This window comes from Temnothorax longispinosus, chromosome 6 (assembly GCF_030848805.1).
Source record: "Temnothorax longispinosus isolate EJ_2023e chromosome 6, Tlon_JGU_v1, whole genome shotgun sequence".
Lineage (NCBI taxonomy): Eukaryota > Metazoa > Arthropoda > Insecta > Hymenoptera > Formicidae > Temnothorax > Temnothorax longispinosus.
The window spans coordinates 18,321,503-18,348,791 of NC_092363.1; the positions used below are offsets into that span (position 1 = coordinate 18,321,503).

A 27,289-nucleotide genomic window follows, 5' to 3' on the forward strand; every position below is an offset into this window, starting at 1 on the left:
TTTAAATTAATTTTTGATTCTGAGACATTATCGTCTTCTTCTATATTTTTTTTATTTATCTTCGATGAAATTTAACCAGAGATATTTTTATGAAAATTTTCTCATCATAGCGCGGCGCAAAAGTATGATATAGTCATGGTAAAGTTTAATGAATAAATTGTAAAGGGCTGATTATCTAATCTATATTTTTTGCAATTTTGCAGAACGCTACGATATAAGAAGAATGGTTGGAATTATTCACCGATAACATCGAGGAGCGCTCGTTTGCCGGAGCCCTTCGACCCTAGAATAGCCAAGACCTCTCCGCCGTGAACGCGGGCTGATACATCTCTAAGCACCGCCGTAGGTTCGGATTTGTTGAGGCAGGTACCTTCGATCACCACCGAAGTGGAATGAAACACGTTGGCTATGTCCAGAACGCAATCGGATGGAATCATCTTGGGAATCGCTGTTACGTTCGGTACCCACGATTACATTCCTCAAGTAACATCTACGGAGCTCTACGAAGGTAAAAGATTCTAAAATTATCTCTCCTAAAATATAATACATATATTTTTCATTGCAATTTATTCTATTATTTACGTAATTTCGTGCTCATTATCTCAAAATCTTATCTTTAATAATAGAGCTGTCTATTCTTAATTAATAGTTGCTTATGCCAAATTAATTACGATAATCAGTATTGCGATATTAGTAAGGAAATTATTAAGGAAACGTACGAACTCTCTCACAGAATATTAGAAATAATAAGTAACATCCGAAAGAACATGCGGAAGACACCAAGGCGCAGGACTGTCGCCGGATTCATCCATCCGTCGCGCACTTGACCGTGTCCGGATCTCGAGGACACCGTGCGTCAGAGCCGTCAGAGGCGCGCGTACACTTCAACAAAGAGACCCTCCCGCACTCGCGTCGATTTTCCACGATCTTCCGCACCTCCCGCAAAATGGTAGTCCAGACGGTAGCCGATAATGCACCAACACGCGAAAGCGTGTGCTACCGCGGCGCGGATTGCAGCGCGCACTGACCAGCGCGTAAAAGAGTGACTACTCGCTCGAGCGAGGCTGGGGACGCGAGAAACGCGAAGCCAGCAGGTAACGATACCCGGCTGGCTGCCCGGCTGGGAGTTGGCTCTCCTCGAGTCCTCGAGGTGAATGTCTTCTCCGACGCGGGCCCCGCGAACGGGAGGGGGACCGACCCCGGAGCGAGACCATCGGCGTAAGCAGCGCGTTGCACGCGTCTCAACGTCGTCGCGCGAGCTAGATGAGATCGTTGTTTGGATGCCTTGATCGCGGTTTGCAAAATACCGTAAAAATACATCGTATTTTTGTGTGTGTGGACACGAAATTTGTTCCATCGAACTTCTGCCTGATAACCCGCCGTTAAACCTGTAGTTGGCCCTCGTTCGACATTTTCTCCATGTTTCATCGAGACCCCTCTTTTTTTTTACAGAAAAGAAAAAAATATAAATCAATGGCTGCGAATTAATATAACAATAAAATTAAATATAACAATAAATTGTTATATTTTAAAAGTGTATATTATACAAACGAGATAAAAAGAATGTTAAAAATACGATTTTATAAATAAGATTTTATAAATACACTTTAATTTGATTTGGAAGACGAGATGTAAAGGATACATTTTGTATTTTTATTATATTTATTATATTATATAAAATGTTACACCTGTACTTTATCTTATAGCTATTCCAAAATGATCAAGAAAAAAATCTTAATTAATGGTACCGTTACTGTAAGATGTATACAAATCTTCGTGAATAGATATAAGTGACGTAGATAATATTTCCCCGATAAGCTCCTCAATCAACCGGATAAATGTTGAAAAAAGAAGGGGCTTGATGAAGATATTTTAATTAAAGTTTCTTACGTTAATTTACGTTTATTTCGCTTTTACTTTGTTTTGTTTTATTTAAAGTCTACCCTTAAGTTATTCCTTTGCTCCTCTTTAAAAACATCCATCTACTAACTCGAATACATTTCGCCGTATACGTAAAACAAAGCAGAGACGCGCGAGAAAGAGGCAAGAACGAGAAGCGATAGTGTAAAAAAACGCAGAGGATCCACGCTGGATGGGCGCGAGCTATCCTCGCGGGCCCGGCGCGTTCACGCCATTGCGAACTCGTCGGTGGGGTACCGGTGAGGGCCCCGGAGAGGGAAAACTCGTGGGGGCCTCGGTGGGCTCCTCCGTCAGCGGTGGCGGCCAGCGTTCCGGCAGGACTCCGGCGAGTCGCGCGATATCTGTCGCTTCGCTTCGATCGCGAGCCGAGGAAGATATCTCGGGTAAAAATCTCGACAACGACGACGACGACGACGGCGGCGGCGGCGTCGCGGTAACGCGGTCGCCCAAGACAGAAAGATCGTTTTTTTTTCTCATCCCCGCGGGTGACGGTCCTCCGGCACGCAAGGGAAGTGCATCCCTTTTCTCTGTCACGCGAAGTCGCGGGAAGCCCGATCGGCCGGCGCGGGCGATCGGCGCAGGAGGACGACGAACCGGAATGGAGAGGAGGCAGCAGCGTCGTCGTCGTGACTCTTCCAGCTTCCAAGGTTGAAGGCCCAACGCGAATACACAGCCGGTGAGTCATTGTCACGAAGATCAGAGCGCGGCAGCGCGCCTTCTCCCTTCTGTTCTGTCTCCCTTGGTCTCCCTCTCTCTTTTTCTCCTCTTCTCATCCTCGCTGCGAACGCCGAGTCGCCCTCACGCGCGTGTTCCGCGATTTTTCGAACGTGCTCACCACGAAAGCTCGTCTATCTACGATGCCGACTTTGTGGGTTTCCACGGAATGGAAATAAATTTTTTTTTTTTCTACTTTTGCTGATAAAGCTAAGTTTAGGAGTTGGTGCCGATCTCGTAAGAGGAACCCTCTTTATAATACTATCTCGGAGATTGATAATAAATAAATAACGCCTTGTTTTCCTTTTCTTTCGAATGTTTTTCTAAGTTCGTAGAATTGAAGAAAATATTTAATTATTTCCGATAATTGTCGAAGTAATTTAATCTGATAAATTAAGTTAACTTGGGCACTCTTCCTGTCTTTTCTTACATCGTCTCTTTTCCTTTGATATTTAATTGTTACTACGTTTACGCGAGCGCGCGCGAGCGTTACTTCTGTAGTAACTTACGACAATTATTCACTCGTTTACGCGGAGTAAATTATCGTAAGTTACTACAAAATCCCATTTACGCGAAGAAATTATCGTTAAGTTACTACAGAAGTAACGCTCGCGTAAACGTAGTATGTGTGAACTAGCGAGGAGCTTGTTGAGACATTTCCTATGCCATACAAAAATACTTTCATTCGGAAATCTACGTCCGCATACTTTTCGAAGTAATTGCATAATTAGTTAAAGATGGAAGAATTGTTTGCACGTGGTGAGAGCCTCGCGTGCGTGTCTGATTATACAGCACGCTGGAGAATGTCGCGCAGTGTTTTCGGAAACGAAAACTCATTCTAAAATTCTTCGGAATCTATGGAGCGGATCGACCGCCTTCGAAAAAGTGGTCGGGTTGTTAATCACCTGTTGCTTTCACCGTGCCGGCGAGTCTTTCTTGTTATGCAAAATCAGGTTCCCCGTCGTTGAACCGTGAATTAAAAGCTCGCATGTAAGCGTTACAAACGTTCCATATGTATTTTCTTCTCGAGGAAGGAACCCATTGACAAGCGCCCCACGAAGATGCGACGCATAAACACGAGATGTGCATATATTACCTCGATTTTTATATCGCTAAAAGAGACAGAAACTGACAGAAAGAACTATATAATAAAGCTACCGCCGATTTATTTGGGGAAAAAAATCGATATAAAAAAGTGTGAGGTTATAAAAGAAGAATAAATTTATAATATAAGACTTTATAAGAATGTATAGTATAGTATAAAAATAAATCAGTTTTATAACAATCATTATATTAATAAAATTATTAGTCATGCATTTCACGTACTGATGATAATTTTATTAAAGGAATGATATATAGCTTATGTTACTAAAACGTTTTTCTCTCCGTATTTTAACACCAAATGAATAATTTTTATCGTGACGCGAAGATACTTTGTGTTGCAAAACGCCGCAGCTCATTGTGTTATATTTCGCCACATTCTAAACTAACCGGTAGCGTAGTTTTCTATCATATGCGCGTGAAACCACTATTTTCACTCGTATTACATGCAAGGATAATGCTTTACTTTCCTGAGTGGGTGGATTATTACTCGATTAGATTACAAATGCTCTGAAAGCGTCCGATTTAAGTTGTTAACGAGGAGACATTACTCCAAGAGTCCTCTTTCTCTAGATTTCGCTGGAAAAAGTAATAATAATAGACTATATTTTTGCTCGCTAAGTACGCTAGTTGAGTACGCTAGCGTCTATTTCAGCAATAGAAAGAAATATACCGGAACCGCCGGATATCCTTTCGGCCTAGATCTTAAAACCAGAATCTTAATTCTTTTTCGATCTTGCTTTAATAAAAATTTTGTGACTGCACCCTACCATTCTTCTTTCAAGTATTTTAACTTTTAAATCAATTAAATAATTGGATAGTTATCCACTGTATTAAATTGCTATGCCAGTCCAATCTAATTTCAATCCAAAGTGCAAAGTCTTCGGTATCTGTTTAGCCTTCTCAGTCTTCTCTCTCTTCCTCTTTCTCTCTTCTCTCTTTCTTTCTCTAAGGACATATCTTTATCTATATTTCTCAAGGCGTATTTCCTTTCATCTCCATTAATAAAAAGCAAAAGCGTTCGCGCCGACCCGTTACTTCCTTCGCGCGTTTCCACACATTAGCGTATGCAAGGCCCTGGCAATCGCGAGGCGGAAAGGTGAGGGTTCAATCCTCGTTCGATCCGTTCACTTCGATCGGAACACGGCGGATACGTCGAATGCAACAATCGTATCGCGAATTGACGTAAATTTTCATTAACGGCTCCGAGCTACGACCGGCGAAATCGCGGAGTCACTCCGGGAGACTTTAACGAGCGCATATAGGAGCACTCTTCGACGCTTCCTCGCACGGTGCATCGAGTGATTTGCAATTTCAATTGGATCTTCCTCTCCTTTTTCGTCCTCCTTCGTTCGCGGGGGACAGGAAAGGGAAGGGGGAGGACAGGGAGGACAGGTACAGCATTGCATCGGTGGAATATTGAAAAGTCTGACAACTGACCTCGCTTATATCCTGCATTCTCTTCACAAGTTTTACCGCTCGATAATGCCCATCATCGCTTATAATGAAGTAGTAAAAGTACGTATCGCGGCATTCAGCCGCCTGTCAAATTTTATTATGATTGAGCGTGGCATATTATCTGTAGAATGGCAACGAAAATACTTTCTATTTGATTAATAATACGCAAATAGCTGATATTAATTGTATCAACGATATTAAAATATCTCCAGTTAAATATGATTTGCGTCTCTTCCGATCATATTTCTGATCTCGTTCTCTAAATCGAAGCATTTTTAATTAATTTCTCGAATTGTGAATTAAACGATTTTTCTTATAATTCTTCGTTAGTGGCGTTTCTCTCATTGAGAGACGTTTAGGAAGAGATAAAAAGCGAGATTCACGGACACGGTTTCTTTTCCTAAAGCTGTAATCTCGGGATTACTGCCGTTTAATTAATTGAGATAATTAGCTATGAGTGCGCATTTCGGATCGTTTGAGGTATACACACGCGTTATGTGGGTCGGCGGGACGGGGTTTTCGGCGGGCAGACTTTCCATCGCGGTTTCCAAGCGCGTTGCGTGTACGGGTAATTATGGCAGTAACACTGTAACAATCCAGGCCATGGTGGTATTTTATTTAGGTACACGGACACGGGTGCACGGTTCACTGGCGTACAAACATAGCTATAGAAATCAGTGCGTGGGATAGTCTCACAGTAGATTCTGGAGATCACGAAATCGAGATATTGTTTCCGTTCGCTGAGAGCCGAGGGACCCCTAAATAAGCGGAGACATTCCGCGGTTATATAGCTTCCAATTTTCACTCATCTGACGTAAACCACAAATACGATCCGTCTGCACGCGAGGGAAAAAAAAAAAACTAAAATCAATCTATAGCTGCGCGGCTTAAAAGATCCAAGTTAAAAGATCTCGGTTCTTTTCCAGCTCGTTGAACATTTTCTATATGAGGCACCATGTTCGATTAATTCTCGCGTTTTCGAAAAAGACAGAGTTCAGAGGAAAATACTTGACTCGCATTATTCAAAAAGAGATCTCTTCGCACGTATCTCTAATTCCGAGCAAACGTACTCGTTTTCAGCCGTTTACCCCTTGACTCGATCGCATTAAGCACCGTGACCGCGGATTCAGAGTCGCGATCGCTGTAAGAGGGATCACGCGACCGCGGGCGATTTTTCCAGGTATCGCGCGCGAGTACAAGTACACATGTACACGTCCGGCGAGATATTAGACGTCACTTTCTGCATGCTTTCGACATGCTCAGCTGCGCGCAATAGGCATACGCGTTAGCAGGCCCGTTTTTCCGAGCGTATCATCGCCGGCCTTTACGAACATATCGCCGCGGCCATATCCGCACTTTCCTTCTCGTACTATGTATTAAACGGCGATCCAGTTGCGCGCGCGTGCAATAGCCGGCAAAAAGCCGCGGTGGACATGAGTGGACACGACATGAGTAGCGTTTAATGGTGAATTCATACCGCGAAAACGCACGGTCGTCGCTCGATACAACTGTTGCAGAAACGGGATATGCAAATGAACAGTTAACCGGGCCCCGCGAGAGGCGGTTATCGGTCGCCGCAAAAAAATCACCGTATTACGTAAATTGAAAAGGACGTGGGGGACCACCGCGACATATTTCTGCCGCTATATTATACCGCGCGATATGAGACGCAATTATTTGAACATTGCGCAACATTTACGCACTCGGAGTGTTTGCACCTCGAGGAGAGGATCCTGTTGCGATACCCGCGAGAAAGATTGATTTGCAGAGTTTTTCGAAAAAGAAAAACTTATAAAGTCGACGTAAACGTCGTCGTAAATCACGAAAATCTTCTCCAGAGACGCCGGGTTAATTACAGAATAAATTTCCGCCGCGACACCGACGTTATTCTTTCCGAGATGTTCTTTATGAACGGTGTTAGCCAAGTCCGCGATGTCTCGCATCCGTAATCACGCGTGGGTTAAATCATTCCATGCACGATCGTGAGACCAAGCAAGGACTACTCGACGTGCAGCGGGAAACTTGCGTCCATTGTCATTGCAGAAGTCGACGCAATCGCGCTTGCAAACCCGCAGGCTCTTTCTCCTTTCATATACGGGTACCTACATTAAGTACTGCTTATGCGGGAACATCTCGTCGGTCGCCCGTTGTGGTGACACGAAGACCCAGGTGAACTTAAACCTGTGACTTCGACCACCGTTGTCCCACATTCGGAAATAAATCTTCCATCGACTCTGACTCATAAATAGAAACTATTCTTCTGTTTTATAAATAGAAACATGTAGGAAAGAAGAATGATAAGAAAATTGTAATCCTAATAAGGAATTTATGAGTTAGAAGGAATTGTTATAATTATCGTTTCCTTCTCTTGTATTAAATTATGTACATCGCATTTTTGCTACGTGAATTTGTAACAGATACTCAGCGAAGCTTGTTATATATTGAAAAATTTAGAAATTTAGAAACTTAGAATCTACAATTTTTCTATTTTCTATATTTAAGTTTCACTATTTTAATAAATTGTATATATTTTGAATATTCAGCGGCAGGCATCTATGGTAGATCATTTTGGTGAGCATTTTGGAAATGAAAAAAAGTCGGCCACGTGCGTGTTCATGCGAAAAAAAGGATCTGTTGCTTGGGCCTTGTATAATATAGATCGTACCGTTATTTCTTGTCAGTTAAAAATGTCAGCTGTTTGTACTTGTACAACGTACAGCGTGAGTTTCGTAGCGACGATCCGTTGATGACTTCACTGACGAACACGTGTTACATCGCAGTCACCATTATGACAGGCACCGCGGAAGATATCACAGCTATTTTTGCGGGCGCGAATTAATCCAGCGCGCACACGGCGTCGTATGACACAACATTCTGGTTCTCGATCAATCCGACACTTGCATGTCTAGCAGTAAAACTACGCGCGATTCACATCCGCTTTCAGCGAAGAGATTCTACTAGTTATTTGCGCACGTCGAAGGGGGAAAATTAACTAAAATTTATAAACGCTGAACGACGCAAGCGTCTTTCTATCTACCACAGAATAAATTTCGTTTTCCACAAAGAATATCACAACCGTCGTCAAATACAACGTGATGGCGATCTGCAAGAGCATTCTTTTTTTTTCTCGATAAGATATGGTGTGCGATTTCAATCTTGCTTGGTTCTCACGGGAGAACGCAGCATGAACATTCTTGTATCTGAGCCAGCTCAGTTTCGAGGGATTCGCTGATGAGTCAGTCTTCTAACGGGAAACTCCGGGATGAGGGGAAAAAATGTCGTTCCATCAGCATCTGTGGTAACTAGAAATTGCGCCTTCATGTATCATCCGAAGTGTGATTCTATAAGCTCGTGCTAAAATGTATTATGTAATTCTGCGCATTCCACCTGGGCGACGTAAATGTAACATCTGCGCTGACGTGATATTAAATCGTCATAAATACCAACAAATCGCACCTGTTACAAGAGCATTGTACAAGAGAATATTCTACAAGTTGGATACAGCGTATACTTGATCGGCAGTGAATGGTTGAACGTCTGCCTCTAAAGAATCCCGCGAAGGAGACGAAGAAATCTTGGACATTTTAGTTCTAGAATAAACTCCTTGGCACAAGCATTTTTATGACAATTGTGCAGTTTTAGCAGATTACATCTTTGTTATTAAGTAACGATTCGTGGCCAGCTTATTTATATGGCCGTAATTTTGCAGACTTGAAACGTGATAGCTTGACATATGTACTCGACGTGTGTATTCGTCGGACACCCGATACGTTTTCGCACTCGCGTGGAACTCGGAAATGTGAACGCATACCGCAAACTGACACGCGAAGACGAATTAAAACCTGTTGTGGCGCCGAAGCGATGAGGCAGATGGTTTATGTGTTTCTCGCCGTGCGTTTCGCAAGCAGGTTGAAATAATCGACGACGTTCGATTTACATCGCATCGAGAGCAAGGTCGATCCCCTCTCACAGGCAGGAAGAGATGCTGCTGATTAATTTAATCATCCGGAGTACATCCGCATTCGCGCAAAATGCATGCATGTAAGGGTATCTTCGAGTACACGTTTGCTCCGAAATTCATTAGGGCGTAAAGTACCATGGGACTTGCTCTCCAGTGAATAATGGAGGTCGTTAATTCACAGCGTCTGAGATTAACGACACCCATCCTTTTAATTTATTTGGAAGTAATCTGGCGTTCTTGTTATATTTGTACGCCATAAAAGCGATACGTCGAATCGTAATTTACTTTCTATCTTTATGTCGCTATTTTAAAGTTTTATCAAAATGTAATCGTTCATAGACATGGAAATATATGTACCAATCTAATTTCTACGAAGATTTTATTAATAAGTGGAGATTCAATCTTGAAACTTTCGATTATTCTGTTTGGTAAATGTGAGTTCTATCCCGGATGTTTTTCTGAGGAGTTTGCGCTCTTCGAACACCCGGTACAAAACGGATTTTCAAGCGTCGAAGGTACAATAATGTGTTCGCGAAAAGACATTAAAAGCTGGCGTGTGTGGCAATGGCAATGAAACAGGTGCGCGTTTTTAGGTCGCGAGCACCACCGTTAAATGGGATGCTGCGTTCACTTCCTTCGCGGCATACGTACACGTATCCTCGCGCAAATGCCGAGGATATTTATCCTACCCGGCGCTACGACGCGAGTGTCCCTCATCTTCTGATAACGGTGATGAGTTCCTGACAGCTATTCGGTGGAACACGACGTCGCGTCGTAACGCGGAACGCGGAAAGCGACAAATATAATTAGACGACTATTAAACGAAGAAAATTACGGTATTTAACAACAACGTGAGATTGAAACGCGGAGCTTATCTTACGTACGATTAAAATATCATTAAAGCAAAAAATAATATGATAACAAATCCATGTAAAGCTTCTAAAGTATAGAACGAAGTAAGATAAGATACATATAATAAAGTCATTAATTAAGTACTTGTTGGAATAACGGATAGAATAAGAAAGATCTGCTGTAATTATTTAAAAATGAGATTTTTAAAGCTTGAACTTGAGCCAGTCTATTTCGAGTATGTTTTGCGTAAAGTCGGAAGCAAATAAAATTATTTATAGCGCGATAAGACAAGATCTCCACGCGACTGCGAGATGCGACAAATTAAGGATGCGAGACCTTGCACACGAAGAAAGTCCATGATGTAATAACAATCTAACAAGCTATCGTCGCCTACGTGCGCGTCAGTGTCGGCGAGATTATGCAAGAAAACGAGCGAGTATTTAGATCCGTGGCCCGTAAAGGCGAGAGATCCAGAATGCCGGTTAAGAGGAAGGTGAAATACGGAAACCTGTCAGTTATCGATTTCCCGGTCGTTTAAAGCCCTGCTTTGGTAGCCTGCAACTAGCTGACATTTTGCCGCACCGCTTTTCATATAATTGCGTCATTAAACGTACTGTTATACGGTACGATTATTGCCGCAGGCGATAATTTCCGGCAGTAATATACGTGCCGATTACTATCTCTATCGCGGTTTTTACCACTATCTATATCAGTTTAAGATGTAAAACTCGAATGGGTGTTTGTGCGCGTAAAAAGTAAGTAACAATCTCTTAAAACTGACGTTCTAATGACGTTCTTATCTCGAGTCACGACGTGATATTTAAGCAAGTCAATAATTCTAGAGACGTAATTCGCGAATTTGCTCGGTAATGCTTTAATGATCGAGATACAGAGAAGTAGGAAATTATCTAAATATACGCGGAAAGAAACATGAAAAGTCTGTAGATATTTATAGATGCTTAACAAAGCAGGCAGACAAGTATGCACCGTGACTACACAGCGTGTACCAGCGGGGAGATACATTCTCTGCAGTCTGTACGTTTCGTTCTTTATGGACGATCGAGCAAGAACGGGCAAGAACAATTTGCTCCATCGCGATAAAATTCGACGAGGCCGTCCCGCTTTGTTCGCCGGCGGGAACTACGGGATGCTATACAATGTCTGCAGTTTTCTGCCGTCGAGAAGAATCCGAAGGGTCGGTAAAACGCATCGAGATAAAGTGTGGAGAGTCAAATTCCAAGGGAAGAAATACATCGGGCGCGAAGTTGTCTCATGGTAATTTAACAAAAGAAATGGATGACGTTCGAGTATTTTCGGATAACGATTGTATGAAGATTAGAAAAGTAAAATCTGATTATTCAATTGAAGGTCCTAATCCTTCATTTGTTGCGACCTCGTATCAAAGAGCTCTTCCAGCTGGCAGAAGTTTCTAAAAGACGTCCGAAAAATTATGTCATCTTTTAAACGTCTTTGTGATGTCTTTAAGACGTCTTTTAGAAGACATCTTTCTGCTAGTTAGGTTCTTTATTTAATATCATAGTCATATATTCGATGACAAAGGGCTTCTCTCTTGCTTCTTGATTTTCTCGTCGTTTAAACGATATGGGGCATAAATTCGTCACGAAATCCGTGTTGACGGACACGGCTGTATCGGATCACGGGGTACACCGTTGAGAACCACGCCATTCCGTATAATCGGCGCGCCTTTGAAATTGCGCTTGTTTGCGAGTCGAATCGTCGACCGTGGGCATGTACTCTCGCAGGACTCTTCCAGGACGAGCCGAGCAGATACGACGGCGGGATACATGGCGAAAGAAATTCCTTCTTGTACGCGGGGAGGCTTTAATAACAGCATCCCCGACGTGTTGCGCAATAAATCCGATCCCGCGCGGTCGTCCTTGCGGGGTGGCGGTAACGATAAATTCATATCGAGCGTCAGAGAGAGTCTTCCGTGCGAGGAAAGCGTTTGCAAGAGTTTCTTCGTAAAATTTCCGACGTAATTTATTTCGCTCGCCGCGAACGGATGTCCACCGGATGTTTTATGCGATCCTTCGGAGAAGAATATTAGAACTTCCAAGAATATATACGATGAGACTGTCTTTTTCTAGTAAAATTTTGTTTTCTTTGTAATATTTTCATGCGTATCGAAATTATGTTAAATGATTCCATTACAAATGAAATATATCTATTATCTCATGAAAATTGCAAAGTAATTTGCTTCGGCCAATTGATTCGATCTGATCGAATTTGCAACTGAAACTAATAAACGAGAGAGAGAGTTTCTTTTCCTTACTTTCCCCCTCGGCGGCGCTAAAGCATTGTAATTAAAATAAAAGGAGAGATATTACGTTATCTGAGATTAATTCGCGGAAATTTAACCGGTCACATCTGCAATCTCTGTGCAGCCACCGGAAAATATGGGCTCGGAAGCCTGGGAGCTGGAGAGGAGGTACTCGGTGCCGGGAGCTCTGGACACCAGGGGCCTGGAGCCGCCGGCCAGCGAGGATCTGCACGCATGGTCGATTTACAGGTGAACACTTGTACTTGAAGTGCAAGCGTGTAATCCGCGTATCCCCGCGCATCGTACGTCGTCCAATCCAAGCCTGACCGACGACGCGCGGCGGCGGAACGCTAAAGCGAATGCTGCGTCATCTTTTTTGCCGCACGCCGCGTGAAAGGAATTGCCGATCGGACTTGTTGATTTACAATATATACTGTGCACTTTCATGCGTTACATCAACGGTATCATTATTATCGTTAAAAATATTAAACGCCGGAATATTATCGAGCGTGCATGACTACATCGGCACGTATAACGATTAACGAAAGATATTCAAATCCTCATTGCCATCCTTCTGAGCAATTTTCCCTTTTAAATAATCTGCGGTCGAGATTTAGAGGAATGCGAATCGCTCCGCGTATTTATACGCATGAAACAGAAAATGCATTTTAATCATCTAATTAACTCTCTCTCTCATCTAATTAACTAAAAAAAACATCTTGTTGTATACATAGAATGGATATTAAGCACGGTGGAATCTGCGCGCATGAGGTATACGCATTTCCGCGATTTCGCAGGCAAAACCTAAACTCCGACTTCACGGATTCCGCACTCGGCTCCGCTGAGAAGTCGCCGCTGCCGTACGGAAACTTCCAGCTGCGCGACTCTACGGTGCAGAGCATCCTGCGGCATCCGCGGTACGGACCCAAGAGCCCGCTGGCCAACAACTCTTACACGTACTTGAAGTTCGGCTTGCCGCGCGTCCTGCCGCCCAGCTCGCGGAATCGCGACGGCTCGAGCGGCTACGACTCCAGCGAGGAAGGACGACGCGTGTCGCACGCAGGTACGAGCGGTGACTAATTCTATTGCATACTATTCTACCGCACTCTTCCATCAATTTCTCATTGAAAAAGATTCTGTATATTTCTAGAATGCTTTAGATAACTTATTAAACTGTTCTAAAAATTGTCTACGTTATTATTGAACGAGTTGTCATTTAATTTGGGTCGTTGGATAAAATTAAAGATCGTCAGGATTGCGTTTTGTAGTGGCGCGACGATGCCGCGTATGTTACGAGTTCTACTTTGGTATGCAGGTGCTCCGGTACATACAACCTCGATTATGCGTTCAGCCAGAAGCGATCCGGATTTCAGGCATGTCCACGCTGTCCCGAGGGAGCCAGCGCATTCTCAGTTAACTGTCGCGAGGGACCATCCGAGACTGAGAAGCGCCAGCGAGGCTAATCTCTTGCAGAGCCCGATCAGGACCAACCGGCGACACAGCATCGCGCCGATCGATCCAGGATATATAGCGCACGGTAAAAGAAAGAAAAAATGAACGAAAATAAACGAGCATCTTTAATGTTCATTTGTGATGTTAACATTAAGTTCCGAAAATTTCTCTTCTGCCATTTCTTCTCTATCACAAATTCGCGAAATCGATTTTAAATCGATGAAGATTTTATGGAAGATCATCGTCGAAGAATCTTTTGATTCTTTCAGTTTTTTAAATTTCTTGACTTGAAATTCGAAATGCTATATGCGTGATACACATTTGTTTCTCTAGGACACGGTATCATGGGGCCGGAAGGTTACGCGCTGCCAATGAGACCCATGCCGTGTCTGCAGCATCCTCACCTGCAGCTGCGAGGCGTGGAGGCTGCAGGCTCGGACGGGCTGCCGCTTCTTCGTGGTATCACCCTCGAGGCCGGCGCCGCCGAGGTGCTGGCCATTATGGCGACTACCGAGAAGGAAGGCACGCAGATCGTCGAGACGATCGCGGGCAGGAGGCGAATAAAAAGAGGCGATATTCTGCTCAATGGAAGATCCATATCGGCACGCAGCCTGAGGTACTGTCTGATCTTCTTGCTGCACGCGTACGCCTTCTTGTAACGTGGCGGTGAACCATTAAACGTGTTACGCTATCTTGGTAATGCTACCTTGTGCAAGAAACGCTTCTTTGTTATCTACTCCGTAGGATTTATCGTTTCAAAAATAAATACAAATTTTTAAAGTAAAAAAAAAATGTTGGTAGTTTCTTGCTGTCAAACGATATTCAGTTGCATTAGAAATTATATACAATAAACTTATATAAGAAATAAAAACGGTTAAATGAGGATAATTGAACAAGAGATCTATGGCTGGTTTCATTAATATGAATCAGCCTCAATTTAGTCGACTGCAGATTTTTCGTTTTTTTGCTCTAAATTATAGCGTCGGCTACGATCCAAATAGAAAAGGAAGATTTAATTAACTATGGCTAACGGTAACCAACATTAGCGAAACAGGCTGTAACTAGCGAATGTATTAGCATACAAATTTTCAAGTAGAGTTGAATAATAAGGTGAATAACGAGCGGTACTCATTATTCAATTATCGCTTCAATTGCCGACTTAATTATTGCTTCATAATCTCGGACTGTAACTTTTCTCCGTACTACCCGAACAATCTTTAGTTACATCATACATTTTAGAAGATTGCATGCATAAAAAGTATCAAGTAATTTTCATTGCGCGATTATACGATGATCGCGCAATGAAATTATACGAGAATAATACAAAGTATTTTTTTATCCTTTTATCTCCTTTCTATCTAAACTCTATTTTTCTCTTCCATTAATTCGAGTTATCCGGCTAATCCGGACATCCGGATACGGATATGATCAAATAGATTTTGATAATTTAATATGGTATTATTCTCCCGGATATCTGAAATCTTTATTCAAAATGCCGTCTTTTCCGGAGTGGCTCATTCAATTATCAATATTGTAACGAAAATAGATCGCGCGTCGCCTATCTACCCACGGAAAGTGGCCTGAGCCCCGGGCTGACGGCTCAGCAGACTCTCAGCTTCTACATGTTGCTGAGAGGCGGCCGCAACACCACCACGCTCGAGGCCGAGGCTATCCTGCAGGAGCTCGGCTTGGAGGCGACCAAGCACTGCCTGGTGAACACCCTGACGACCTCCGAGGCCCGACGACTGGCCCTCGCCTGCCGGCTGCTTCAGGACTCGCACATCCTCGCCTTGGACAGACCCACCCACGGTCTGGACATCTTCGACGCCTTCTTTCTGATCGAGTACCTGAGGCAGTGGGCCAGCCGCGGTCAGCGTCTCGTCGTCCTGACCCTGCACCCGCCCACCTACGAGATCCTGACGATGGTGTCGAGGGTCGCGCTCACGTCCGGCGGTCGAGTCATGTACTCCGGACCCAGAAGAGACATGCTGCCATATTTCGCGCTCGCCGAGTTTCCCTGTCCGCCGTTCAAGAACCCGTCCGATTACTATCGTACGTAGCGAATGTTCTTGAGAAATTGCGAATAAAATTATTTTCAAAAATGGTGTTCCTTGTAATTTTTTTGTAACAAATGATATGGATGACAATTCTTTCTCTTTCTTTTTTAGTTGATTTAGTAACGCTGGATGACCTGTCGGCGGAAGCGATGCTGGAGTCCTCACAGAGGATAGATCACCTGGCTGAGCTGGCCAGAACGAGGCTACCTCCGATCAGTGATCCTGGACCACCCGGCGCACTTCCGCCCTCGATGTCCGGCCCCAATATATTTGTGCAATTCTACGCGCTATTGTTACGAACGCTCATCTACAGTCAACCGTGGACGTTAACAAGACTGTTGCGGAAGATCGTCATTTCCGCGTCGCTCAGTGTTCTACTCGGTGCAATATTCTGGGACATCGCCGGCGAGTCGAATCTATATCTACGAGACAGAATAGGCTATCATTACGCTAGTTTGGGCATCTTCTTCTGGCCCCTGAGCCTCCTGGCGATGTGCGACGTGGCCAGCAGCAGGCCAAACGTGGAGAGGGACATCAGGGACGGGCTGTACGGTAGATTTATGTATATTCTCGTAGAGGTAAGCTTGGATTCGTCGAAATCTCGAATCATATCTTTTAGCGGAAGGTATAAAGGAAATACGTTTTGTTTTCCAGCTCATCTGTAGCGTGCCGTCCTGGTGCGTGATTTATCTGATATATCTGGCGCCGGCGTTTGCGATGTCGGGGCTGCACCTCGTGCCGGACGAGAACCTGACGTCGTTGTGGAACTACCTCGCCGTCGGTCTGCTGTACCTGATGCTGCAGCATCTCATCTGCACGTTCTTCGCGCACGTGTGCAAGTGGACCTATCTGGCGGCGTTGTTCGCCGGCGTGATACTGGGCGAGATGACCCTAGCCGGTGGGGCAACTCTGCACTTGGACAATCTGCCGTCGTGGTATCAGCAGATCAGCCCGATACAGTGGTCGTTGTCGTTGCTGCTGCCGCGTCTTCACAAAAGCGAGAGCGTGGGAAAGCTGGCCAATTGCAAGCCCAAACAGATCCAACGGCAGGACATCATTATCCAGGCGGCGTGCGAGCCGCCCGACGGCGCGTTAGCTCTTCGCGAGATCGGCCTCGATAAGTTGAACGTACGAGGAGAGCTTTGGCTGGGCATCGGAGTGGCTGTCGTCGCCGTGTTGATCATTTTCGGATTCTTGTGTGTCAAGTACGCCACTCCGAAGAGGCCCAGAAGCGCCCCGAACAAACCCTGATATGCCGCATGTTGAATCGTCGTCGTGAAGTAGAATCGAGACCGTACGATCCGAGTGCCACGAAGTCGATCTAGGTATTCGTGAGCTTTCCATCCTTCGGAGCGAACGTCATTCTTCATGTAGATTGAAAATCATGTCCAGATATGAACTCGTCAAACATTTTCGCTGACAGTGTGTTCTCGTGGATGTCCTCTTGTCATTTGTAGGTTTTCTATTTTATTATATTTTAGCGATTGGATGTTCGAGTTTGACTTTGACGAAAAGTCACTTTGGCGGAATCTACTTCGTTAATTCGCATCGCACTCGTAAAGTTTTGTGAACGTCTACTCCATTGCGATTCTTTAAAGGAACAAACTTTAGGGACTCGCAGGGTAGACAGAGAGGTGGTATGGAGTACAAAGCTTAATGAGACATTACGCTATCCTGTAATAGAAGCTCGTTGTTTATAGACGACAAATAAACGCGCTTAATACTTCGTATATTGTCCTAACTGATATTGTAATCGTATGAAATAAACATTCTTACGAAACAAACAATTTTGCCTGTCTCTTCGCATCTTCTGAAAATATCTAGAAACTTGATTGCATGAGATATTCATTATTACATAATTTTAAATCGCCGCGAGAATTTCGAAATAAAATATTATTCTTACTAAAATGAGAATTATTTATTTATATCAGGATCTATTTTAATCTTTAAATTTTAATTTCAATATTTTTTTTTAATAAGAAAGAGAATAAAATTTACGATAGGAATTTTACATTGCTATATTATATATTTTGTATAAAACAAAAATTAATTATTTCTCTCGATTATTTTAAACTGGTCAATTTTTTTAAGTCAATTATTTCAACGAAATGCTAAATCGATACTTTGCAGGGAATTTTAGTACCAGCGGATAGCTGGCTCAATATGATAACTGATTTGCGCGAAGTGTTACGACGGGTGTCCGTTCGTAGGCTCCATCTAGAGATTGTAACTGCCGATACTGAAGATATCTGTCATGTAATTAATTTTAATTACTAAGAAAACATATTGAGATCATTTGAGAAAGTAATAATTTTAGAAGCTGGTTCAAGCTTAACAGAGCGGATTTAAGTGTCACAGTTTTACGATATAGAATAGACAATATGATAGACGGAATCGTAAGTAGGTAGACCCGAGTACATTTTCGTATCGTTTCGAGATCGATAAAATGTCACTCTTTGTAGATGCCATACTACGCAAATCGAGCTATAAAGAGCCTATGTCTAATAAACGAGCTTCAGACGTCTATTAGAAATCGATACCATGTCGAGCAAATTTATCCCGCGGATGACGCATGCTAAGAAATGTGAAGTGCGATTAAAAATAAGAACAACTTGCTTCTTCGTCCACACGCTTTATAGATTCTCTCTCGCAATATTTTATTAAACGTAAAAATTCTCGCGCTAAATTATTATCGTTGCAACACGAGGAGAGATAATTGTGTACCGCGAATGCATTAATCGGATCCAAACTTAGCCGCTATCTTCCTATATTTAGCGTCGCGTTTAGCGTTAAACGTGGCCGCCCGATTCCAAATATTATTCAGCTGATATATATATATAAAGCGAAAATCGGACGGTCTCGGCGTTTAAAATTGTTTAAACATTATTTCACTGTCGCTATTTCGCGTGAGGTAATCGATCTTTATCGGCCTTTGCGCGAACTCTCGCTCGTCGTCGCGCGGTCACACAGGCGCATCTCGACAATTCGCTTTTACGTAAGCGCTTACTTTCATCGCGATCAAGTTTGCAATTAATTACGCCAATTAGTGCGGCCGACGTTCGTCGAACTCGTGGGCAACGTCTCTCGCCAAGAGAGATCGCTTATCGTTTTTTTTTCGCGCGATACCGACTTGATACGAGGACGGCTGATAAAAGTGTCAAGAATGGAAGGATTCCAGTCACGCATTGATTCATGCGTGTACTTTTATCTTGCGATCATAAAGATTGCAGATATTTCGCAGAAATGTATTTATTTGTCGTTACAAGTTGTTAATTTACTTTTAAATGTTCTATAAAGTAGAGTTTCACCGAAAATTATACATTTCTCTCGCTCTTCATACTTTTAATTTCTTGTTATTAAATTTACAGTTGAAAAGTTCATTAATACCAGCGTAATTTTCGATGGAATTTTAATTAGAGTGAAAATTACATTAAATGCTTTTCACGATATCGTATGGCATAATGCCTGCTGATTACATATTGCTGATAATATTCATCCAATATTAATTTATTTCGTAGCAGAATGACACTCGTTCGTTTATATAAGAGCGAAAAAGTACACATCGATATGAAATATGCTCACATGACATGGTGAAGCCAACGAGATATTTCGCGTAAAAAGGTTTCAAATGTTTAATCTCGAAAAAAAATCTAAAACCTCTCTTTTGCATCTGTATTTTCAATAAAAAAACTTTTTCTTCGTATAAACGAGTGGGCGGTGTGATTTCATTTGGGAAATACTGCATAGTAAATGTCAGTGATGTTGTAAAAAGGGAAAAATTAATACGACCCTCGCGCTTACTTTTAAATTAGGATATCTGGTTATTTAAATAATATTGCGCAATAATATTTAATCCACACGGAGAGAATGTGAACGTTAAATTTTTCTCGGAACCAATTTTTTTCTCCTACACATATCACGCCAACATGGTTTCATCTATTCTGAAAAAAATAAAAAAAGAGAGAGAGAGAGAGAGAGAGAGAGAGAGAGAGAGAATCGGGTTGCAGTTAAATTAAATTTATAAGTGAACGAGAGTTTCTCCAATAAAGGTGGAGCCAATATTCTATCGATGTGTTTGCGAAAACAGTTGTTTGCCCAACGGCCTGTTTTCACGTCGATCGTATTAGGGAAATTCGTTGTGTAACGTTACAAGCGGACTCGTTAAGTCGCATGCCGATTCCGTAAAAGGGATTCTCTGCGCAAGTATCGGAATTCGGAGCTCGGATATCGAGTCTAAATAAAACGAAGTTATCGGGCACAATGAAGGAGACTCCTTTGTAATGGGTCCGCGGTACAAGATATTTCACAAGTAACCTGCAATATAACTATTCGCAAGTTGTATTTCTTCGGCAAATCTGGAGTAAATTTTTGGCGATAAAAAAATAAAAAAAAATAAAGCTATCTCGAGCGAGTTATCTCGGACGTAATTCGGAGCACACGTACATCGGAGATTTCTTACGGTTTTCATTCGACGGAGTCTCTCACTTGTGAAACACTCGGTACAGCTGATTTCTCAATGAATCGACCTTTGTACGGCCACAAGAAACTCGTTCATCGCGGTTGGAGGAGCCGCGGCGGAATGCCGGCGAATTATTGCGATACGACGGAAATTGAGGATCCCCGCTGCGTTTGTGTAACGTCGCTCGTTCGCTCGCGGGGAGAGCTATGCGGCGATTTACGTAATGAACTAAGAGAGCGAGAGAGGAGCTTCTCCAAGAATTATCGTCATGCCGTCATGCGGCCCACGCCGCGCCGGCGCTTAATTACTTTCATCGACGGAAGTGGCTGTTTGCAACGGTAATCGGCAATTTATGCCGGCTTACGCGCCCAAGCTCCAGTAATCAAAGGGTCGGCCCTTGGTGACGTGAGTTTTATTTTACGACGCATGTTTCTTAACATTTACGCAGTTTCACTGATCGGAAGACTGGTCGTAGCTCGCTAAAGATACCAGACGCGAAGGATATTATTTTAAAAAATTCAAATTGTCATGCATCAAAAATAAAAAAAAAAAAAGAGTTTTAATTAGTTTTAATTACCTTTGATTAAATGAACTAAGCTCGAACGCATGCGAACTAAGCGCGAACGTGGAAGCAAACTTCCACAAAATAAAATGAAACATGTGAAATAATTTTAATTAATTAATCAGAGCTATTTGGATAATGAATATAATTATGAAGTAACTGAAATTATAATGATAAAGCACGCAGTCTCAAAAATTAAAAATAATTAATTTGTTTGTCGCGAAAGGAAAGGAAAAAACAAGAGCAAAACGTGCGAAATAACCGTAGTCGCGTCTCAATGCACGATTGTGTTATAATACGATGAGGAGCACGATCCAAGGAGCAAGACTTTCATGCGATAACCGTCGGTTATACAAGCGGCAAGTGAAACCGCGTTATTTCCGGTCGCCCGGTTCATCCTACGCGCGGCTATTGAAATTCCTCTTATGCCCGTGTACCGAGATCGATATTGCTCGGCAAACAATATCGGATTTGTAATACATCTCAGCCTTATCACAGGTAAATATATTGAGGAAAAATAAATAACTTGTAGAGAAAACTCCTACGAGTTTTGTTACACGCCAATTTCCCCTCCCGTCGTTTCGACGAGAGATCGAACTAAAAGTTGTTTCAATTAAAAAAACATGATATTATAAAATAATCAAGAATCGCATATTAAAAAATTTCGCTTCTTATTCTCGTTTCTTCATATGAGAGAAATCAATTTATCTTAAGCTATCAGTTGACGCAAACAAGATAAGTGTCAGAAACAAGGTTTGCAAGTACAGCTCTCTGTCTCTAATTAATGTTTTTCCATCTGGACAAAGTACAGAGGAGGTACTTTTTATAATAGTTTTATCATTAGTCTTTTTATAAATACCATCTATAGTCCCCTTCAATGCCGCTTTCTTTCTCACATAACGGCTACTTGTGCGAACGAGGAAAAATTATCTTTCAGAGCACGCTTTTCTCTTCTCGCGGCGCAGTTGTGCAAATCTGTCAGGTTTTTACCTGTCGGAAATATATATTGAATTTTGCAGGTCTTCTCGAATCGACCTTGTGGACCGTGTTGCGCGTGTTTCGTTGTGTATGAATCGCTTCCTGCAGCGAAGTGGCGAATGAAAATTCCTTACGGCCGGAACGCGTGTGTTGCATGATTGACACAGCTGTATCGTAAACGGCACGCGCTCTCTTCTGTCAATGGATTCCCCCGTTCAATTATCATCGTACCCAAAAGTATGTGACACGAGAGACCAATTATCTCACCCGATACGCCGCTCGAAACAATTCGAGCCTCGTCCCTCGTGTACATGTGCGGGAGATCGAGTTCCAATGGGCAACAATGCCATCGGCGTAAGCTGACATTTACAAATAACGACCGATCATTTCGTGATGTCATCACGGTTTTGTATCCTCGCTCCGGAGAGGAATCCTGTCCTCCCCGAAGCGAGGCACGGCCTTGGCCGATATCCCGCGGAGCATACTTTATTTTATCGAATTATCGCGCGGCCTCTACGTCGGAAATGTATATTTAGGTCTCTCGCGCAATTAACTTGTAAGTTGAGTAAATTTTCTCTAGGATATCGTAAAAGTTAAACAGGCTTAACTTTACAGCACACGCTTGGGGAACATCTAACGATGATAATTTAACCGAGTTAGCATTATCCTGATAAAATAATATTTTAGTTCCTTGATAACAATTACTTAACGATCTCACTACTTTGTTATAACGTGCGCCATAGCTCTACGAACTTGCGCAGCCATCAAGGGTGTTCGCGATTGTATTAGAAAATTCGCGGAAGCGCCGCTCGCTTTGCGAAGCGGAATCCAAACTTTTTAATTTCGCAACGAGTATATGAACTCGTTTGTAAGCCAAGCTACATCGTTCCGCGCTCGAATTGCAGCCGAGCGAAGCGGTGAGGTGACCGGATAAATCGATGCTGAGGGACCAACCACGCTACACCACCCGACCAGCGCACACCACCCGCTGACCCTACTTTTTCCATTAACGCCGATTCGGCACGATCCTTCCTTCCCAAGGTCCGGCCTCCGGCTATACTATATAGGAGGAATAATAAGATCCTACACGGCGAGCGACGGAGACGGGCGACGAAGTCACTAGTTCCCGCGTGGGCGCGGGAAGCGTGGTCTTTCTATACAGCTTTCTCCCTCTTATCCGCCCTCCTGTTCGCCCCCTCATTGATTACTTTGGTATCGTTTGTCCACCTAACGTGGGTCCTACAGCATTTAATATACGTGTTATACGCTCAACGAAATCTTACCCAAGTTGTTTATTGCTATTATAAACGTCATCTCGTTTAATCGTTACTGTAAGTTCCTTTCTCCGTCGACCCTTCCGAAGTTATTCATCTTATTGTGCGCGCGAGAGGAAGTCCCAGAAAGTAACAGATATTTACAAGGTTTCGTGGACAATGAAGATCTTGCGAACCAAATAAATTAAGTGGCTCTAAGCGACCCTTTTTGGCCCTCAATACGTTGATGCGACTCCCCTCTCCCTAGCCCATCTTATTGTTACCTGTGACATTCGTGCGGCCAGATCTTCTCACGCCTGGCTCACTCGTTTTCACGGGACACCCTTGAAAGGGTCGCGAGTATGGCGAACCTTCTCAGAACTGTCCTCGTGGTTGTTTTATATCATGTATTCTGAGAAGTCCTCGCTGCATTTCCGCAGCCAGTGTCGACAGCGGATATGCTTCGCATTATGCGGGACGTTTTCCTCGAGTTACATACCCGATTGTGTCATTAACGAGTCGAAACTGTCAAGACATCGCTTCAGGGGAAGGAAAAACAATCGATTCATTCATTCTGTAGGTATACAGAAAAGATCTTGTTAAGAAAATGTTGAAAACGTGTTTTCACGTAGACACGTTGTGTGCAGGAGATCTCTATTTCAACAGTAATACAGGAAAAAGATAGAAGGAGACGATAATGAAACGCAATTTCTTGGAAAACGAGGACTTTCGAGTAACGCGTGTTCTAAAATGTTTCACTGAATTGTGTTATAGGGAGCGACGTTTTCCGTAGTGGCTATAGTTAGACGTGAAATTTCCGGTTGGGAGAAAATTGGAAGATATAAAAATAGCCTCTCGTTAATGACGTATTTTCAATAAGATAAATCATTCAAGAAGCGTTAATTGTGAATTCGACTGTACAGTAATTATAGCCATCGACTGTTAATTTGATTGCACGTGTCCAGAACTTCGTGTCCAGAATTATTTTTCTTGGCGTATCTACGTAAACGATAAAAAAAACACGTTCTATATTTTTATTTATTTTTGTTTATAAGGAATTATTTCTACGTCAGTTGTTGCATTGTGCTATGGTTTTGCTCGATTTTAAAATATTTTTTTAAATTAAAATAAACAAGAGATATTTGTTTTATCTAGCTGTGTAATATCCGTGCAAAAAGGGAGACGAGTATGAACGAGTTGAGGTGGATTTTGATCGCCGATGAATCACTTCAATAACTCCGCGGATGAGGTCTAAATTCCTTCGTACTCGTCCCTCTCCACGGAATCGTCTAAGAACAACGGAACGCAGGGGAACCAGAGCGAAACCCTGATGAGCAGTTTTACGGCTATAGATGGTGAACGCGCGCGGGAGAGTTTACGTCGTGGGTTGTGCGTGTCTTGAGGAATGTGGGCGCACCAGTTTCGAGAGTCATTGAGAGCGGGATAGGCGGGCGCCCATATTCAGACAGAAACCTACGGTCATCCTCGTAAGAGCGTAGGAGAGGACGAAAAGAAAAGAACAAAAAAAAAAGAAAAGAAAAAACATCCGGACCCACCTACAGATCTGAATGTTTTATCGTATGGGTGGACAAGTACCGGCCTGATTGCCCCGATGATTGACCATTATTTCAATTAAGGCTGAATTTTTCAGATTGCCGAGATTGTCCGCGCGGGTCTGTGTGCTCGGGGTATAAACAGAGCGCCACGATCAATTATGGTTATTACCGTAATTGTTTGTCTATATTTGACCATTGCCCATTACCGCTATCATCAATTGCATACTATCTGATTTCTTGGAAATGGCAAATTTATATTTGCCTACTACGCAAATCAAAAGATAAAAACATTTAAAAATAGAGAATATAAAACGTTTAAAATAAAATATTATATGTTTATATAATAAAAAAAAAAAAATAATAATTTAGAATGTAACACTGGACAGAAGAAAATGAGATCAAATTTTAAAACGTCTCTTTTATGAAATAATTATGCAATGTCTCGTTTTGAGCATCAATAGGCAACGTTTATTTTATACATTTCCAGAAACGCAATACTCTTGCACAAAGGATCAGTTATTTTCCCGAACATGTTATAATCTACTGCGCCAATCTGATCATCCGACATATTATCGATAAACGCAATATTGTCTCTCTTTTTCCCCTTTGTGTAAATATCATATACGATTTAATATCTGATATTTATTCCAAGCTACAAGCGTATATCCAGCGAGCCGTTCGCGCAATATTATTGGAAACAAAGGGATATCGTCAGTGCGGCAAAAGTGATTCAGTAGTTTCGCGGTGGCTAATCGCACGTGTACTTTATGTAAAGCGGCAATTGAGTTAGGATTTCCGCTGGCGTAAGTCGGAGCAATGATCGATGACCGCGAGACGTCGACACACCTATTTGTAGAACGAAAGATGGAATCCGACGGAGAATCTCTCCGCGCGCGGTTATATATCCATCCCTTTCTCATTATCACTGACAACAGGATGCGGTTAGTCACGGCAGCGCTGACGAATTCCAACAAACGGCGGTTATTATCTGTCGTCATGGAAAATAATAGAATCTTTAATGCAAAACGTTCAATACGAAGCAACATTCGTATATATCTATTTGGGAAATTAATCTCTCTCATTTTGACATAAATCTCGTGTACAAAAATACGTGTAGTAAGATACATTTTTTAAGAAATAACGATTTTGTTGAGCGTGACTATTTTGGCGGAGAATAAAATTTTATTTAAAGCATCGCGAAGATGCTCCGAGATAATAAAGCTCGATTTTATAAATATATAGAGTTAAATTTAAGAATATAAAAATTCTTTTGATTTTTTTTTTCGAGAAAAAAGGTATCGCTTACACAATAACCAATCGGTTATTCCCCGCCTAAATCTTTTTCCTTAGAAGAACCGAGGATATTGCTTTGACGTTGCTGTATTCGGTGATTTATTTTTATTTCTTTTTTATTTGACTCCCACTTAGTTATTTTTATCTCATTCATTTCTTTAATTATGTTTCCTTCGCACAAGGACGGTCGCATTCTGCGTCGAAAGTCCTACGCGCTTAATGCTATGAATCGTACCTGTCCCTCTAAGTGGCGTATAAAGAAGCCTTTTATAACGTGTACGAGAGCCGGCGCTGCAAAGAAAGCTGCCGGATGCGGTGGGGAGGCGAGGGGGGTCTCATTATCTTATCTCGAACCATTTCCTGTCAACCTGGGGCCGCCTCTCGTAGTAGTGTTACGCACATGTATATGTATGCACACCCTCGCACGCGGCGTGCAACGCGAATGCACTCACGCACGTGCACGCGCTTGTGATGGGCTTAGGGCCGCTTCCGGCGTGTGTGCGTGTGCGTGCGCGCGTTCGACGTCGCATCTGGCTGCGAAAACGCGCTGCTGCAGAGGCTCGATAATCGTTTTTCTCTTGCCGATGCACTTGCGGCACTATGACGAATTTTCGTGAGTTCAACGCCTAACTTATACAAGCCTGTTTCTAAAATGGGGGGACGATATTTCCTGTGAAACATATATCCGATACTTTGAAATCTTATATCGAAGAAAAAGGCTAATACATATGAATTAACGAAAGATTGAAAGGTATAAAAGATTGAGAAATTATGAAATATAGTTGGAGATATAATTTGAAAAAGTAATTCTTATGAGAGCGAAGCTAAATACTGAAAAGTCGAATTATATAATTGATATATATAATTATTTTTCATGCAGACTTTCCGAGATAAATTTTATAATTGTCTTTATTTCCGAGACCGTTATAATTATGTACGTTTCATCTTTTTACATCCAATAAATTATATATAATATAATTATTCGTAAAACAGTGACTCTTTTGTCTTCCATTAATTATTCCAAGAATCACAAGCGGCGCTAAATGATTTTAATTACAACTCACAAAACATGTCCATACAAAGTTCGACGAAACCATGGAATTACCTTTCAAATTACATGTTTGTATATCACGAGTGAAGAAAAAGTATGCCTATAATTGAAACCAATGAAAAAGAGGAATCGATAAAATAATTCTAGGCACTCCGTCAAAAAGGAAACTACGAAGGCTTCCCTCGTGCATGATGAATTCATTTTCTTGCACGGATTATATCGATCCACCAGTACTCGTAGCCCGGGTTAACGACCTTGTTTTCCACTACGGCAACTCATGAGCAAAAATAGATATCGCGAATCGCCATCGACGCGCTCCGTCTTTTTCCAGGCTTTGTGCA

At 42.4% G+C, this 27,289-nt stretch overlaps 2 protein-coding genes across 2 annotated transcripts in view; one reads left to right on the forward strand and one right to left on the reverse strand.

Moving 5' to 3' along the window:
• Positions 1-27,289, reverse strand: part of LOC139814395 (ATP-binding cassette sub-family G member 5) — a 39,437-nt gene that overhangs the window by 3,267 nt on the left and 8,881 nt on the right. The window contains exon 2 of the mRNA XM_071780620.1: positions 242-500. Coding sequence (XP_071636721.1) covers positions 242-437 — 196 coding nt within the window. The 5' untranslated portion in view covers positions 438-500. The remainder of the gene's footprint in view (positions 1-241; positions 501-27,289) is intronic.
• Positions 1,710-17,661, forward strand: LOC139814856 (ATP-binding cassette sub-family G member 8). The gene is made up of 8 exons (XM_071781346.1): positions 1,710-2,596; positions 12,412-12,536; positions 13,085-13,350; positions 13,603-13,824; positions 14,073-14,355; positions 15,286-15,791; positions 15,908-16,374; positions 16,451-17,661. The coding sequence occupies exons 2-8, from the start codon at positions 12,424-12,426 to the stop codon at positions 17,045-17,047; spliced, it is 2,454 nt and encodes an 817-aa protein (XP_071637447.1). The 5' UTR covers positions 1,710-2,596; positions 12,412-12,423; the 3' UTR covers positions 17,048-17,661.

Coding starts and splice junctions, on each gene's coding strand:
- LOC139814856 (XM_071781346.1), top strand. CDS start 12,424: ATGGGCTCGGAAGCCTGGGAGCTGGAGAGGAGGTACTCGGTGCCGGGA. Junction 13,351..13,602: donor ACGACGCGTGTCGCACGCAG/GTACGAGCGGTG, acceptor TTTGGTATGCAG/GTGCTCCGGTACATACAACC. Junction 13,825..14,072: donor TCCAGGATATATAGCGCACG/GTAAAAGAAAGA, acceptor TTGTTTCTCTAG/GACACGGTATCATGGGGCCG.